The 17,849-nt window shown below is 43.5% G+C and overlaps 1 protein-coding gene across 1 annotated transcript in view; it reads right to left on the bottom strand.

Moving 5' to 3' along the window:
• Positions 1-17,849, bottom strand: part of LOC138284824 (uncharacterized) — a 159,210-nt gene that overhangs the window by 31,768 nt on the left and 109,593 nt on the right. Inside the window, exon 3 of the mRNA XM_069224010.1 lies at positions 7,623-8,381. Within this exon, the coding sequence (XP_069080111.1) occupies positions 7,623-8,381 (759 nt within the window). The remainder of the gene's footprint in view (positions 1-7,622; positions 8,382-17,849) is intronic.

The following is a 17,849-nucleotide window of genomic DNA, read 5'->3' as shown; positions in this document are numbered from 1 at the left end:
AGAGGACTGCGATACAGGCCTACTGCTAGATTCTTAGATCTGGGATTTATAACAGCCAAAAGCCTGATAACCTGCAGATGGAAAGCCTACGAGGCGCCAACTGTATTGGCCTGGAAGCAATCGTTCTTGATCTGGGCGGGAGCCGAGGGAGTGGCACTGAGACAGGAAGATACACTTGGCCTACGCAGGTACCCCCTTTCAGATAGCTGGGAAGTGATGTTGTTATTCTTACGGTCCCCAGAAACTGATTCTGACTCAGCGGAGATGATCTAGCACTGAGAGCAGTCCAGCGACCATTAGATGCTGGGGCCACCACGAACGGGTTACCGACACACTTAGCATTTATTGTACCCCCATGCTGATCACTTAAACTAGGACAGGGATGATACTGATTACCTGGTTCTAAAACACGGCTTACGTGCACAGATGAATCCCCACGTCATCGAGGGAGCTCCACACACACGAAGGCATAGCAATACTAGCACCGAATGTTTAAAGATAAGGTACTCCATTGTTTAAGAATGTTACTGTTTTCTATCCATTGTTATTCCAGGATCAGCATTTATATGCAAATGCGCAATAGTGTTCACAGTCAAATAGAAGGGCAAAAGAGCGGCATGATGATTGGTGTTATGGTTTTAGACCCAGAGATACAGCTATTTTCTATGCGCAATACTCCTACTTAGGCTTAATAAAATTCTACAGACTACAATATGTGATCCACAAGCTCGGGTCATTAGCTTATTATCCTTACTGTAATTGTTACATATATACTAACTGTTGTTGGACGACCTACGAGATTGTGAAATGTACAACCGTTGTAATTATCTACTGCGCCAATATTATAATGGCATTAAACTGTATTGATGTAATTGAAATGACAATAAAAAGATCCCTGAGAGATTGAATAGCACTGGAAGACACCACTTTGAGTGTGCGAGCATGGCAGTAACTGAGGTCTTAGTGTCAGAGTTAGGGTTTCACTAGTACGTGGTGTGACAGCAGCCGTATGGCACCACTTAGCGGGATGATGCCAAATTGTACGAAACATCACAAAATTTGATTTCTGTTGATGGGTGAGAGTGAGCCACTGGCAAAATAAAAGTTTAATTATCTTAAGTCTAATCAGTGATCTAAAAGTTCCTAACCCTTCTGATTTTCTGTGTTTACCTTACTTTTGACTGCCCCTTTTCATCTTAACTGCTCATAAAAGTGCTGTTCATCATCATCATCCGCTTTATTTCGGTAGAAATATACCATAAAAGCACAGTACAAAATATTTAAAAAGAATAGAACATAAAATCATTAACTTTAAAATAAAACATTAAAATACAATAAGATTTAAAAACAAGGCAGAATGCTTGGAGGTTTAGATAAATATACAAATGTTGTAGATAGCGTACAATATGAGTGGTACATTACCTAGAATGTGTTGCTAGTCGTGCGCTATGTTGCACAGCTATAAGATTACATTGCCTGCTTTCAATATCTATAGCTAAGATTTATCTTTTGAAACTCCAAGTCGGAAGTGCCAAATGGATTCAAACATTTTTGCCAGGGAACACGCCAGAAGCACAGATGGATCCGATTTAAATAACCTCAAAGCCGGTAGACAATTCCTAAAGCCCATCCATTTGCATAAAGCAGTGGTTCCCAATCTGTGCGCCGCGGCTCCCTGGTGCGCCGTCAAAACTAGCCAGGGGCGCCGCACACAGTTTGGGAACCACTCAGAGGTGCTTTGAATCGGTAGCTTTCATCATGGTATTTATTGTAAACAGAACACCCTGCATTAATTGCTGTGACCAGCGGAGAGCGCCAAAGTACCATTAATAATATCCCTATGACAAAAGAACAAAAATAGTTTCCAGTAAATGATTTTCAGCAACCTGAACGAGAGAATAAAGAAGACAAACTGTAAATAGTGTAGGAACAGGTAAATAGAGACAGACATGAGACTCCAGAGCGCCCAGCCTCTGTGAAAAATCTGAATGTGGGAACAATGAAACCAAAGTTCATTTCTCTGGCGCTGACAAAGCAAGACGGATACCAGAAAGACATAGGCCCTCATTCCAATGTTGGCGGGCGGCGGAGGCCGCCCGCCAGAATTCCCCCCTCCGAAATACCGCGCCGCTGTCAAAAGACTGCGGCGGGTATTACAAGTTTTCCCCTGGGCTGGCGGGCGGTTGCTGAAAAACCGCCCGCCAGCCCAGGGGAAAACGACCTTCCCACGAGGATGCCGGCTCGTAATCGAGCCGGCGGAGTGGGAAGGTGCGACGGGTGCAGTGGCACCCGTCGCGTATTTCAGTGTCTGCAAGGCAGACACTGAAATACTTTGCGGGCCCTCTTACGGGGGCCCCTGCCGTGCCCATGCCATTGGCATGGGCACGGCAGGGGCCCCCAAGGGCCCCGCGACCCCCCCCTACCGCCATCCTGTTCATGGCGGCTTTCCCGCCATGAACAGGATGGCGGTAGGGGGGGTCGGAATCCTCATGGCTGCGGAGCGCGCTCCGCAGCCATGGAGGATTCACACGAGCAGCGGAAAGTCGGCGGGAGACCGCTGACTTTCCGCTTCTGACCGCGGCTGAACCGCCGCGGTCAGAATGCTCGTTGGAGCACCGCCAGCCTGTTGGCGGTGCTCCCGTGGTCGGTGGCCCTGGCGGCCACCGGCCGCCAGGGTCAGAATGACCCTCATAATGTATGAAGGTGTCTGAGAAGAAAAGAGAATATCCAAGAAAAACTGAAAAATAATAACTGACCCATTCTAGCACAGGAAGGAGATGTCAGAAGCAGCCGCCAGATGGGTTACATCCTTTCATCAGTTTTGTCAAAGGAGGAGATATGGCCTAGCAGTTAGAGCTGTTGACTTTAGAACTGGGGAACAAGGCTGGAGTCCTGGCGTCGACTACCATCCTTTGATTCTGTTACTTAATCTCATCAGTGCCTATTTAAAAATAAAGCCTGACCCTATGTAGTATCATCTGGTGCTCTTCTAAAGCTCTCTAATGCCCTCATGAGTTTCATCCCAATTATTTTCCAGGCTAAAAATGGTAGTACTCCCGAGGCTGGGATTACGTTCCCCCACTTGCCAAAAAAAAGTAACATAATGGGGAGCCGTGGCCAACACGGCCAATAGGTCAAAGGAGCCGGGGATCGAAAAAGTTTGGGAACCACTGGCATAAAGGGATAATCCAATGGGCCCTCTTTTTGGAATATGCAGGACATTGGAAGAGGACATGAATCATAGATTCTTCATTCTCACAACCCAATGGGCATGACTTTGACTTGTTGGCTGAATTGGGCCATTTGTAAGTTAAGGTACGCAAGGGAAGGGACCCTATTCTAAATCTAGTATACAGAGAACGTGCAAATGGGGAGAGTATAATGTCCATATAATGCTCAAGCTCATAGTGGCATTTGGTTTGTAAGAAGCTGCCGGTCATGGTGGAAAAAGAATCTTCTTCCAGATGCGATGTTTGAACATTGAGCCAATATGCGTCCTTCAGGATCTCGGTGGCGGGTTTTGGAATAGAAAGAGGAACCCTCCAGCCGTTCCCCAGGCCAAGGGAGGGAAAGGTCTGTTCTACATAGATGCACCACTTAATTTTTGTAATAGAGCTGGTGCTCACCAAATTGCTCAGCCCAAGTCTATATGGGATGAGAGAGTCTGATGACCAGAGCTGAATCCAATACAACAGTGGCCATAGGGCAGCAATCTGGCTGATTGAAAACAGATTTCAATCCATTCGAATTGGCAGCATCTTTAAAAAGGAGTTTTCCACTTTTCCCAAGTCCTCCAAATTGCAGTAGCCCCATAATTCGGCTCCATATAGGGCCCCCCCTTGCTTGAGATTTATATATTTCTATAGCGGGAGTCATAGAAAATCTGGGGGACCTAGCTGCGAATCTCACAATGCTGCCTGCCCTTTGTTTCAAGCACATTGCGGATTTCTGGAGGTGGGCATGCCATTTATGTGAATCTTCCAATTTTAATCCTAGGTAGTCAAAGGCACCCACTCTTTCCAATGTGACGCCCTCCAAGCAGATGGGTCTCCTCATCTTATGCCTTGTGTCCCCAAATACCATGTATTTGGTTTTGATTGAATTAATTTCTAGGCCATGGTCTTTGCAAAAGGCCACATATGTCATGAGCAGATTGGAAAGGCCAGTGGCTGTTTGTGATATTAACAGGGTGTTGTCTGCGTATAACAGCCATGGGATCTTTTGCCCTCCCAATCTAGGGGCGTCCTTAGAACATTCCAGGAGATAAGGGATGCATGCATTTATAAATAGAAGGAATATTGTGGGAGCCAGCACACAGCCCTGCCTCACACCACGATTTGTGGGAAACTCCGATGTTAACTCACCTTTCGGACCCCACCGGATTGTAGCGCAATTTCCAGTGTAAAGATCTCTAATTATATTTAACATAGGGCCGGGAACCCCCACACTGCTCATGACTTCCCATAGTTTTTGGCGTGGGACGAGATCGAAGGCAGATTTTAGATCTACAAATGCCACAAAGAGATGACCTAAGTCCACGTCGACTATTTACCATTTAATGGAGAGAAATGGAACGCCTGATCGACTGTGCTTACTTTGTCTCTAAACCCCGCCTGGAGATGGCTAAGCACTTGGTTATCCGCTTTCCATTTTTTTAGCCTACTTAGTAACTTGTAGCAAAAGATTTTTTGTAAATTGTCTAAGAGGCTAATAGCTCTGTAGATCCCTGGGATTCCCTTCTCCCCTTTTTTATGTTTAGGCATGATGGTTGCTTCCTTCCATGACCGAGGGTAAGATCTATTTATCAAAACAGCATTTGAGACCCTATTCACATATGGGCCCCAGTTGTTCAGGTCTGTTTTGTACATGTCTGAGGGGATGCCATCTGGCCCTGGAGCCTTCCCTGGTTTTTGAGCAGTGATGGTGAGCTCAGTTTCTTTCAGTGAGAAGGGTGTCAAGGTGATCGAGGGCAGATCTGAAAGTAATGCCTCCCCAGGACTTGCAGAGTCACAGTCAGATGAAGAGCCATACAGTTCCCTGAAGTGATTAAGCCAAACTTCAGGGGGAATGTAGCACTCTGGCTTTGATACTTGGTTTTGATCACTTCGGGCCACCAAGGACCAGAAACGTTTAGGATCAGGGGCCCTGGCGGCCTAAGCCAGTTCTCTCCAGAACACCTCTTCCCAGTCGTTTTTGCAAGACTTACATATGGAAACATAGTTTTGTCTAGCATTAGCAATTGCATCTCTGTCTTTTGTTCGTAATGCTTCTATCAGGGAACTCTTGGCCTCTCTGCATCTCTTGTCAAACCACTCGTTTTTGGAGTGGGAGGGTAGATGGGCTGTTACCGTAACAGATTTAAAGAACACATTTTTGAGAGTAGAAAAGAGGTCCAAATGTAACAACATGACCTCAAATGGAGTAAGTAATGAGTAATCAACAAAAAGCTGATGAATGGAAACTAGGGTGCGTAGTTTACCCCATAATTTATTGGAGTTCTGAAAGGAATCCTATCTCACCACGCGATTGTTACTGGACACCTGCAGAACTCCGATGAATACAGGATCAGGGGAAGACACAGCGCCTAAAGAAAATTGACTATCATATGCTATTAGAAGAGGAGCATGGTCAATGGGGTACTGGTTGCCCACTTTCACGTCTTTTATGTGGTGCCAGACCCTTAAGTCAAAAAGAACAAGGTCCAGGGTGCTTCTGAATGACCCCCTAAAAACGGTTGGTCTGGCAGGATTATCAGCAGGGAAACGCCCATTACCAGGGCGAAGACCATGGAGTATCATAAGGTCTATTATCTGCAGAGCCCTAGTACTAGCTTTAGGGGGATTTGTCTCAGAGGAGTGAGAAGGGATATTCCATATGGCATCTTCGATCTGCGTAGCCTCAGAGAAGGTAGGGTTGGGCTTGATTAATGCATTGAAGTCCCCGGCTATGATGATATTGTGTGTTGGATGGAGATTCAATACAATAGTATTCAGAAGCTCTATGGTGGGGGACCGCTGATTGGAAAAATCCGGTCTGTTATAGATATTTATACACTGGACAGGGGGACCCGGATTTGGCTGTATGACTATAGCCAAGATGTCGGGGGAGTCTACATATAATTCCTTTACACCACCCACCTCTGTCGTTTTTACCCAAGTGGTAAGGCCCCCTGCTGCTCTGCCAGCGGGAGACGGTTTGGCTTTTTTCGAAAAAGAAGGAACCCCTGCCTATACGTGCTATGAATGGCCCAAATTTCCTGGAACATACAAATGTTGAAATTGTCAACGTACGCTCCCCAGTCTATGTCAGCTAGTTTACTGCTGATGCCAGCCACATTTCAGGACAAACACTTCGCTGTTGAGAGGACAGTAGAACAATTGGATTCATAAGGAATATCAGCAAAATAAAGACTATTGGAATGCTCAGCAGAATTTATAGTTGTTAGAGTATTGATGGGTACGAGTTGCGGCCTCCATAAAAGAACAGCTCCTAAAATTGGGGGTTTATTAATAGATGGTAAAACAACTGGACAGAGATTGTTATTAATATTATAGAGCACACATGGACATAGTCAGTCAATGTCAGAGGTAGCCCCCTGGGAGTCAAGTTCACATGCCTTATTTGCTTTAGGAACAGATCTTGTGTCCTTCATGGGGGCAGGGCCAGGTATTGTCCCATTAAAAACAGGATGTCCCAGGACCTTGCTCGATGTCATAAGGGCCAAGGTGGACAAAGGTTTGGGTCTCACTGTACCGGTGGCAGGCCAACTGCCACTGAGGAAGATAGCAGTTCCCTTTCGAGTGCAATTGCGTGCTTCCATATGCAACAAGCCCTTTACCAACTAAGAGCTGGTGAGACTAAGTTTTATGGCATCCCAATCACCAGATGTACTGCGTAGATGATCAGCTGATAGTATATCAGCATGGATAATTGAACCACAGCCTCTAACATGATGTAACCAATGCGAAGCCTTGTTGATGAGCGAGGATTTGTCTTCCCGCAACTTCGAGGGTAGGGGAGGGACATTACACATATAAATATGGTGGCGACTATTAGAATGTGAAATCTGGCCGTGTGCTGATGTTGTGTCCCATTCCAGTCCTGCACAACGCTTAACTTATCAGTGCTCTGGAAGAAGCTAGCAGCTTCTGGTTTCCAGCGTTTAGCTTCATGTTGATGGCCCTTTTTTTTTTACCTCACCTGTTCATAAAAAGGCCAAGTCTTTTTGGAAGTCACAGTGCATACTAAATATTGAGTTTACTGGGTGTTAATTAGTGTGTAAAAACTCATGATTTTTGGCCCTCGTAAACTCCCCACAATAGCCAGGAATAGTATGGCTACAGCTCACAGTTTTCAATGTTTTCTGCGTGTTAATTTCCAAATTAAAATCAGGAGTTTCGCATAAAAAGCATAACTTAATTTAAACTTTGTGACATGATTGGCAGCTCAATTTCAAATGGATGCTTTGCCAAGCGCCAGCAGCAAAAACACTCTTTTGTCTTTCATCTCCCCTTTGGAGTGCTCAAGCGTCACTCAGTTGCGCTACTAGGTACTAGGACAAGACGCCCATTTTGTTGTTGGTTCATTCATTTATTCATTCACCCACTCTATGTTCCTCTTACCGGTGCAGTAAACTTCAAAAGAAAATAGCCCCAAGAATTTATAGACGTAGAATCCGTTGCTCGTGCTCGTGTCCCCGGCTGGCTTCGGACAGGCTTTGATTAGGATGGAGCTGCTCTCACCGCAGGAATTCATGAAGTTCGAAAGCAGCTTCACGGTTTGGATCCCAGATCCCAAGGGCGGGTGGCTTCCCGCTGTGAGGGGCTGCCCTGAGCCACACTTCACTGGTCCAGTGCAGCCTTCGTGCATCCACACTCCCTCATTTCCGGTGAACCGGTACCAGCCGAATAAATACCTATCAGTTTGGAATACGCCAGTGGATGTGGTACTGGAGAGACGAGTAGATCCATCTATCGTCCCGTGGTTGCCGCTGTCGCAGGGGTCGGCACACGAGTAAATTTCATTCTTCTTAACACAGTCAGTGTTGTCGCCACAGGTCTCCCCCGGACTGCACTCGAGCGAGCGGTTCGATGAACACACGTAATTGGTGTTTAGATTTATGCAGGAAGCCTTAGGGGCGCACATGTTTAGGGTGTCACTGCTGCATTCATTGACGTCCATGCACCTCTTCATCGCAGTACTCCACGTGGTGCTGCCGGGGACACAGCACCGGGCCGTGGTGCAGCTCGCCATAGAGTAGCAGCTGATGCCGTTACCGCTGTTTCCCGGTAAACAGGTACAGGAGACGTATGTGGGGCCAGGCTCAGTGCCGAGAGTTTGACGGGCGGCCCTTGGGGAGCAGTAGTATGATGCCGCTGCATCTGGGGAGGAAAGAAGAAAGACGGTTAATGTTAATGTCTGGGCACGTCAATATCACATTTTCAATGCATCAGACAGAAATTACATTATAACCATCTTAAATTTTATTCTGAAACGATACTTGCTGGAAGTTGTGCGAATTACAAGTTAGGTCTATGTGTACATAAACCAGTACTATTCAAACTATAGGTGATTTTAGCTTAAAGAATAATGGCGTTATAGTTCCATTGTTTATATCAATTAATATTACATCCATGCGTTTATAAAATGTACACAATTATACACTGTCATTACACACCAGTAAATATATATAGTCTAAAAATAAATTCGCTAAATAGCACACTTCTACATTTGTAGAATCCACCTGAACAACTGTTTCTATATCATCAAAATTTACTACACTATTGAAAAACAGTTTTATCCTCAATCCATCTAATTTAATACATCTTTGTCAAGGGTCGTATCCATGCCAGATTTTTAGAATTACCAGTAAGTAAATTAACTCTCTTTAGATTGTTATTATTGTGGTGGATCTGGGATCCTGGCAAACCTCAGTGAAATGTGCTGACTATGTCCTAATGCAGTTTACCAACCCAGTACAAATCCAGTGCCACTCACATTTTGCATGCTTTGTGTACTGCTCAGCAACCTGCAGGGGGTGAGGGAGACCTCATACTCCGAGTTATACCCGGGCTTAAAAACAAATACCTCACTAAAGGGCCATCAGTGCTGTTCCAGACTCATCTGTTGTGTGGGCGTCTAGAGCATTAAAACCTTAATTCCAATGTCCAAAAGGATGCACTGGTATTTAGTTTGTCAGTTCACAAACATTTCAGCTAAATCATAACTTGTTAACAGGTTTTTGAGTGTTTCATACATAATCAGAATGCATGCACTGTAAGAAAGTCAGAGACATATATTAATGTAATTACATTAATCACCATGAATAAAATATTACTAATAATTCTTTAGCACTACCCAGAGGAACTTTGTAGCAATGAAAGAATGAGAAAAAACAGCATAGTTCTACACTTATACATTGTAGTTGGCATGTAGCACCTTGATACAGGTTGGATTATAACTTAATCTGCAGGAAAAATGAGGCTCTCTGTAGCAAAATCAGTAACCCACGGAGCAATTTACATAAAACACAAACCTGTGATCTCCATGTTACACTCTGTGCTTTGAAGCAGACACACTAACCCTTGATGCTGGTTTGTGATGGATAAAACGCTGAACTTGACTTCACACAGATTTCTCCAGCAATTTAATTAACCACTAAAACTATCGCATTTTTGTCATACCTTAGAAATTATGGTGTGCACAAAGATTTTAGCAGCACATGCCTTAATCCGTAAAATATTTTAAAACACAGCCTGTTTGTGACCAATTAGGTAAGCCAGACCAGATTCACTATCACATTTGTCCTCTTGCTAATTTATCAGCAGCAGAGTATTAACAACATAAGTGTGTACATTGACTCTCAGACTCTGCTACTCATGACTTTGTTCTTTGTGACTCCATCCCTTGGCCTTCAATTTATAGGACTCCAGAGCCATTTTATGCTCTGGTTTGACAGCATAGCTGTTGTCAAACAATTATGTGAGAATCACCAGATGAGGGACTTTGGCTCTGCCCATATGTTGGGAGCCAGAGTGCGTATGTTTTGATTGGGCAGAAGTTGTGTTTGCTTCCAAAAATGCTTGCCCTCCAAACAGCTGTGATCAATAAATGTATTTATCCAGCTGCCTGAGCTTGCATTTTCAGGGGCACACTTGACATAGTGATGCTATTAAAGTGTCTTAGATAGCTAGTTATTTTCTGGTGTTTTTCTCTGGCAGCAGCTCAGATGGGAGGAGGGCAGCCATAAACCAATATAGCATTTTAGGTCTGGTTTGACAGTGCCACTCTCACCTGATTCTTTATGGTCAATAAAATATGAGCTTGCAGAGTCCTACTGAGAGAGCGGCATAGGCTCCACCTGCATATTTGTCCCCTTGAACACAGGACTTAATTTTGCAGAATTTTTGTGCTTCGACTAAAGGACTGCATATATTGCACTTTTTGGCTTGTAGCAAAGTCTATACTCAATGCCGTAGGACTGAGTTGGTTATGGTAGCAAGCCAATTATCATGTCTATTGGCTTGATTTTTCATTAGGAAATGTTATGATAAAACCATTAGGCCTGGCGTATTTATTGTTAAAATCATATGTCAGCCCGTTGGGTGCCTAGGACGAGGTAGTCTCGCCCTCGTCCATGGCGCTGAGGCGCCACAGACGTAACCACCTCGTCCTGTCAACATCTTATCTTGTGACCATTTTGGAAATACAAATGTTTCCTTGATACCTATTTTTCACTCTTTATATTTCACCAAATGAATTGCTGTATACCAGGTATACAATGAAAAGCCATTGCAAGGTGCATCTCCTTTAATCCTTCTGGGTACCTAGGGTTCTTGATGAACGTACAAGCTTTATATATCCCCACAACCAGAAGAATCCAGCAGACATAACAATATATTACTTTTGAAAATCTGACATTGCAGGAAAAAGTTAGAGTAAAACGTTGAGAAAAAGTGTTTTTTTCACCTCAATTTCAACATTTTGTTCTTTCAGCTGTTATTGACTGTAGGAAAACCTTGCAGGATCTACACAAATGACCCCTTGCTGAATTTAGCATTTTGTCTACTTCTCAGAAATGTTTAGCCTTCTGGGATCCAGCACTGGTTTCACACCCATTTCTGTCACTAACTGGAAGGAGGCTAAAAGCACAAAAATAGTAGAAATGGGGTATCCCCCAGTAAAATACCCAAACTGTGTTGAAAAATCTGATTTTCTGATTCAAGTCTGCCTTTCCCTGAAAGCTGGGGAGATGGTGATTTTAGCACCACAAAACCTTTGTTGATGCCATTTTCAGGGTAAAAACCACAAGCCTTCTTCTGCAGCCTTTTTTTTTTTTTTTTTAAAGAAAACCAACTTTTTGCTTTATTTTGGCTAATTTCTTGGTCTCCTCCAGGGGAACCCACAAACTTTGGGTACCTCTAGAATCCCTAGGATGTTGAAAAAAAGGACACAAATTTGGCGTGGGTAGCTTATGTAGACAAAAAGTTATGAGGGCCTAAGCGCAAACTGCCCCAAATAGCCAAAAAAAGGCTTGGCACCTGAGGGGGAAAAGACCTGGCAGCGAATGGGTTAAAGTCCATAAGCTTTTAGGTGTTGATTATTATTACTATATATTAAAGCTTACTGATAGGTATTTTGCAACATGGAATCTCACAAATTAAAGTAATAGGCAAGGGTTTTGATGTTGACCACCCAATCTGGCAAACCTTGGGTGGGTAGGGATTGGAGGGGGGGTTGTTGGAGGGATTGGGGTTCAGTGTGATATTTCTTGTTAGGCTCTGTTCCAAGGGACTGTATATTGTGTTGCAAGCGGCATTTTTCTAAATATGTGTAATTTTATATAACTGTATACATGATTGTTACCAGTTTATGTACACTTGCGTAGGCCAGAGTTGGGTAAAGTGTAAAACCAATGTTTAAGGATAAACGCTTCAACAGTTAATTAGGAAAAGAACACCACATTTCATAGGTTTGATATGTTTATTATTAAACTTTAGATAAAGCCAGTAGGCCTGACATATTCCTTGTGAAAAGCATGCTGTTAGACTTTTTCATCCTTGGCGAGGTCTCCCTTAACTTTTTGACTCTGTTCCCAAGGTTGTAAATCAAATGCTACTAGTGGGCCTGCAGCACTGGTTGTGCCACCCACATAAGTAGCTCTGTAATCATGTCTCAGACCTGCCACTGCAGTGCCTGTGTGTGCAATTTTAACTGTAAATTCGACTTGGCAAGTGTACCCACTTCCCGGGCCTAAACCTTCCCTTTTCTTACATGTAACACACCGCTAAGGTAGGCCCTAGGTAGCCCCAAGGGCAGGGTGCAGTGTATGGTTAAGGTAGGACATTTAGTAATGTGTTTTATATGTCCTGACAGTGAAATATTGCTAAATTCGTTTTTCACTGTTGTAAGGCCCTGTCCCTCTCATAGGTTAACATGGGGGCTACCTTTAAATCTGATTAAAGTGTAGATTCCCTTTGGGAGCGGATGGACATGTGGAGTTTGGCATCTCTGAGCTCTCAATTTAAAAATACATCTTTTAGTAAAGTTGATTTTGAGATTGTGTGTTTGAAAATGCCACTTTTAGAAAGTGAGCATTTTCTTGCTTATACCATTTCTGTGACTCTGCCTGTTTGTGGATTCCCTGTCTGGGTCAGTTTGACAGTTGGGCTGGTTGCACCTCACACTAGACAGTGACACAAAGGGAGCTGGGGTGTAGCCTGCATATCCTGATGAGCCATCTGTGCTAGGAGGGAGGGGAGGAGTGGTCATTCACACCTGAAAGGGCTGTGCCTGCCCTCACACAATGCAGTCTCCAACCCCCTGGTGAGTGTCTGGGGCCTGGCCTGGGCAAGGCAGGATCTCACATTCCAAAGAGACTTTACTTTGAAGTAGGCCTACTTCAAAGGAGAAATTGGATATAAGAAGGGCACCCAAAACCACAGACTTTAGAAACACTTCTGGAACCAAAAGGAACCTCTGCCTGGAGAAGAGCTGAATAGCTGAGGAAGAAGAGCTGCCCTGCCTGTGACTGTGCTTTGTGGAGCTATCCTGCAGTTGCTGCTTCTGCCAGAGTAAGAGGGCAATGACTGGACTTTGTGTGCCTTCCATCTTGAGAAGAAATCTCCAAGGGCTTGATCTAGAGCTTGCCTCCTGTTGTTTGAAGTCTCAGGGACAGCAAAGACTTCTCTCTGCCAGCACCTGGAGTCTCTGGAGAGACTCCTACTCTGCCCTGTGGTGCCCATCCAGTTTCTGGGACCCTGAAAGGAGAAGCTGGCAGCCTAAAGACAAGAAAATCCACGCACAGAGCGCCGTGCGGAGAAAAGATTGACGCGAATCTGATCTGCGGCTGAGAAAAACGACGTGCCGTCGGCTCTGCAGCTGAGAAACGACGCTCACAGGAAACGCAACCAAAGAATCGATGCTCGGAGCAGGAGAAACTACGCGCAGAATCGTTGACGGAGGCTGGGAGATCACAACCTGCGCTGCGGGATTTTCGGATCATCGTGCGGCTGGATTTTCAACTCACGTACCGCCGTACGGAGTTATTTTTGATGCACACCCGCCCGTGCGGGGTTATTTTTGACGCGCACCAGGTACATTTTCACTCTAGCAGCGCTAGTGTGCATTTAAAACTACTTAAAGACTCTTTTTGATTTTTAATTGATAACTTGACTTGTGTATGGTGGATTTTTGTCGTTTTGGTCTTGTTTTTTCTAAATAAATATTTCGTATTTTTCTAAACCTGTGTTGTATAATTTTTGTAGTGTTTTCATTAAGTTACTGTGTGTGTTGGTACAAATACTTTACACCTAGCACTCTGAAGTTAAGCCTACTGCTCTGACAAGCTACCAAGGGGGTAAGCAGGGGTTAGCTGTGGGTGATTCTCTTTTACCCTGACTAGAGTGAGGGTCCTTGCTTGAACAGGGGGTAACCTGACTGTCAACCAAAGACCCTATTTCTAACCCATGTTTTAAAGACAATAGGATTTTACTGATGGTTTGTTGTTACACTGGGCTACAGCTTGTAGGCAGATAGCTTGTTAAATGGAATTTCATAGATTACTGTTGTAGGCAAGGGTTTTAGTGTTGGTGTTCTACCCAAACGGATTGTGGGATAGAGGATATGCACTACAATAATCCTCATTAGACTCTTTTAGGAAAAATAGCGTTATACTTTTATGATTGCATGCAGAACGGGTGCCTTGTGGAAAGCTTACACTCAATACAATGAGTTTATATTGGTTATGGTGACACTCCAATGCTAAAGGCTATATTTTTGGTTGTTTACTTTGAGAAGTTATGATGAAGGCAGCAGCCCTGAACAATTAATTATGAAAAGCATATGCAAAGCCAATAGGCAATTGAGGGTGGATTCCTATTATTCTGAAAAAAAGCCTACCAATTTTTGTTACATGGAATTTCATAAGTTATCCTACTAGGCAAGGAGTTTGGTGTTAGTTACCGCCTCTGACAAATTGCACTGTGAGAATCCTTGATAAGTACAGTTAGGAGATATACTATTTTGCTTTGCCAAATCTACTTTTATATATGTTTGCAGTTTTATGACTCTATGCCTGATGATTGCCTTATAGGAAAGCTCAATATCTCAATACAGTAAGCCTAAATTGGGTATGGTGACAAGCTAATAATACTAGCCATATGATTGCGATTGGTGTGCAGGGAAGTGTTGTGACAGATGCAATTAGTCTGGCGTGTTTATTACGAAAATCTATTACACAGGTAGTCGGCCTAGCTTACTTATTGTGAAAAACATATGGTAAAACCCATAGGCCTCTAACAGTGGATTGTTATCACATTTTGTCATAGTTTGCAGAAAGATAATTGGTTACATATAATCCCACAGATTACCATAATAGGCCAGGGATTTGGTGTTGGTCACCCACTCTAACAAACAAGGGAGTAGATTTTTACTATAGTTATTCTTGTTAGGCCCTATTGAGAGGGATGTATGTTGTTTTACCAATTTATTTTGTACATATTTGTAATTTTATAAATGTACTCTTGATGGTTGCCAGCTTCTGCACACTACTGAAGGCCTGTGTTGCATATAGTGTCAACCCATTGGTAAAAGGTAGAGGCCTTATCTATTCACTGGGAAGAGGTATATCAGATTCCTTAGGTGTGTTCAGTTAATAGTGAAAAGTTAAGACAAAGCAAGTAGGCCTTACTTCTTTTGAAAAGCATAGGTTAAAGGCCATCAGCTTTTAAGGATGGATTGTTATTACACTTTGCTAAAACCAGTAGGCAGGTTGTTTTTATACAATCTTAGAGATTACCAAAGAAGACAAGGTTTTAGATGCTGTGACCAAAGCTATATGTGCAAGCATTCAGAATTAAATACAAATAAAAGTCTTAAGCTACTTTTTAAAAATAGCTCCAGAAGGGAGGAACATAGATTGAGTGGGAAAAAATTCCAGAGCTTGAATGTAAGGTAAACAAACAATCCCCTCGGTCCCCTTTAACTTTATGGACCATTGGGATTTGCAGCAGTTTAGAAATATTTGTTTTCACTGTTCTGACCTGGCACTAAGATTTATATTTCTTCCTATAGTAGAGGTGTTCCTTCTGCTCAAACACTCTTTGGGCAAAAATTATCACCTTAAAGTGAAAGTGTTTGATTACAGGAAACCAATGCAGTTGTTGCAAATAAGATCACACTATTAGTCGAAAACTATTTTTTGAAATTAATTGAGCAGCATTTTGAAACAATCAAAGCTGCTGGACCAGATAAACCTGGAGGCTCAGATACGGACTGTTCGCATAGTAAAGCCTAGAGGTTACCATAGTGTGAACAATAATCTTTTGATTATGCTCTGGGACCAATTCTAACATTCTCCCTAAAGATTTGAGCGTTGCAAAGCAGCAAAAGGAAATTGTCTTAATTTGAGGTTCAATAGACTGATTAGTATCAAATTTGATACTCAAAATTTCGTAATGTTGATATAAGAGTTGGGGAAGGCCCAAGGTCAAACAGCCACCAAATGTTAGAACCTGGGAAGCATTTTGTCTCAAAAAAAGAGCCTCTATTTTATCAGAGTTCAATTTGAGAGAATTATGGTTTATGCATTCTACTACTGATTTAGACACTTTGTAAACAAGATGGGAACCTCCACTTTATTTTCCTGACTGAACAGGGGAAGTGGAATGTCGTCAGCATTTGAGATCACTTGCAAGTCCCACAATTCAACAAGACTCGTTATCAGCTCCAGGTATATAGTAAAAAGAGTGGGAATAAGTGCAGAGCCCTGTGGGACTCAGTATCAAAGAGGTTTTTGAGTGGATTTTAAGGCAGAAGATAAACAGCTGGAGTCCTGTCTTCAAGCTATCATCTCAGCCAAGTCAAGGCGCAACCTACGATTCCAATTTTCCTGGGCCTATTTAATAAAATTGAATGAGAGACTGTATCAAACACCAACAATAGGTCGAGTAGTACCACAGCTGCCAAATAAATCTGATTGAGATTGTCTTTAATAAATTCTGTCACTTCTAAGAAGGTGGAATCAGTACTACAATCTAAATGGAATCTGGACCGAGAGTCACGCAAGAGATAACTGGATTCCAAGCACTGGGTGATTTGTTTATAGACTAGTTTCCCCAGCATTTTCACCATGGTCAGCAAAAGGCAGATTGGTCTGAAATTGCGCATAAAATTTGGTTCACCATTTGGCTTCTTTAATAACGGAAGCAGAACTCTTTGGAACCATTGCAGACTCCAAAGTATTATTCATGATCTTATTCAGGATAGGATTAACAGGTGGAGAAACACACTTTAAGATGTATGGAGGATATTGACCTAAAGGGGATCCCCAGTTCTGAGATTAAAGACTGTTAGTCAAGAACCAGAAGTGAAGCTTGAGGCATCAAGATTGTCAATCATGCTTTGACTGGAAAACTGAGAATATATTGCTTGAATTTTCTTAAAAACAGATCTGAAAAATCGTCACATAGTTTATCCAAAGGAGTAATTTTATTTTCTAAGGCACAGGGATAAATAAAAGAACCAATGGTTTTAAAGAGTTTGTAGGGCATATTAGATGCAGGATATACTGAGGGGGAGATATAATCACTGTGAGCGTTTCAAATAGATTTACAAAACCTTTTTAAAGCATTTTTTTTTTTTTTTTTAGCCTTATCATCAAATAATTTCTCCATTTTCTTTTCAGTAATTTACATTGATGCTTTTCCTCTTTTACAACAGGTGAGATCCATGGAGCAGAAGGCTTTTTTGAGATATAGGCCCTCATTACAACGCCCGCCAAGTTGTATCCACCGGGTAGCCGTCAATGCGGCCGCACTCCTGCGGAGGCCATTTGGAGATCCCCGCTGGGCCGGTGGGTGGAAACCTGGTTTCCGCCCACCGGCCCGGGGGGATGTCAGCCACAACACGGGAGCCGGCTCAAAATGGAGCCGGTGGTGTTGCGGCGGTGCGACGGGCGCAGTTGCACCCATCGCGCTTTTCACTGTCTCTATGCAGACAGTGAAAAGCTCCATGGGGCCGTGGCAGTGGGCCCCGCGACTCCCCTTTCCGTCAGCCTTTTCATGGTGGTTCATACCGCCATGAAAAGGCTGGCAGGAGGGGGACTCGTAATCCCCTGGGCATCGCTGCAAGCAGCGCTGCCCTGGGGGATTACAACCACCAGGACAAAAGTGGTGGGAAACCGACGGTCCCAGCGGTGCGACCGCGGCGCTTTCGCTGCGGTCATAATTCCATGGGAAGCACCGCCAGCCTGTTGGCAGTGCTTCAGTCGAAACAGCCCTGGCGGTCTTTGACCGCCAGGGTTGTAATGAGGGCCATGTACTTTTTTTGTAACAATGAGATCTAAAGCC

Source organism: Pleurodeles waltl, chromosome 3_1 (assembly GCF_031143425.1).
Source record: "Pleurodeles waltl isolate 20211129_DDA chromosome 3_1, aPleWal1.hap1.20221129, whole genome shotgun sequence".
NCBI lineage: Eukaryota > Metazoa > Chordata > Amphibia > Caudata > Salamandridae > Pleurodeles > Pleurodeles waltl.
The sequence above is the reverse complement of the archived record's forward strand: the minus strand, read 5'-3'. Positions and strand labels throughout refer to the sequence as shown.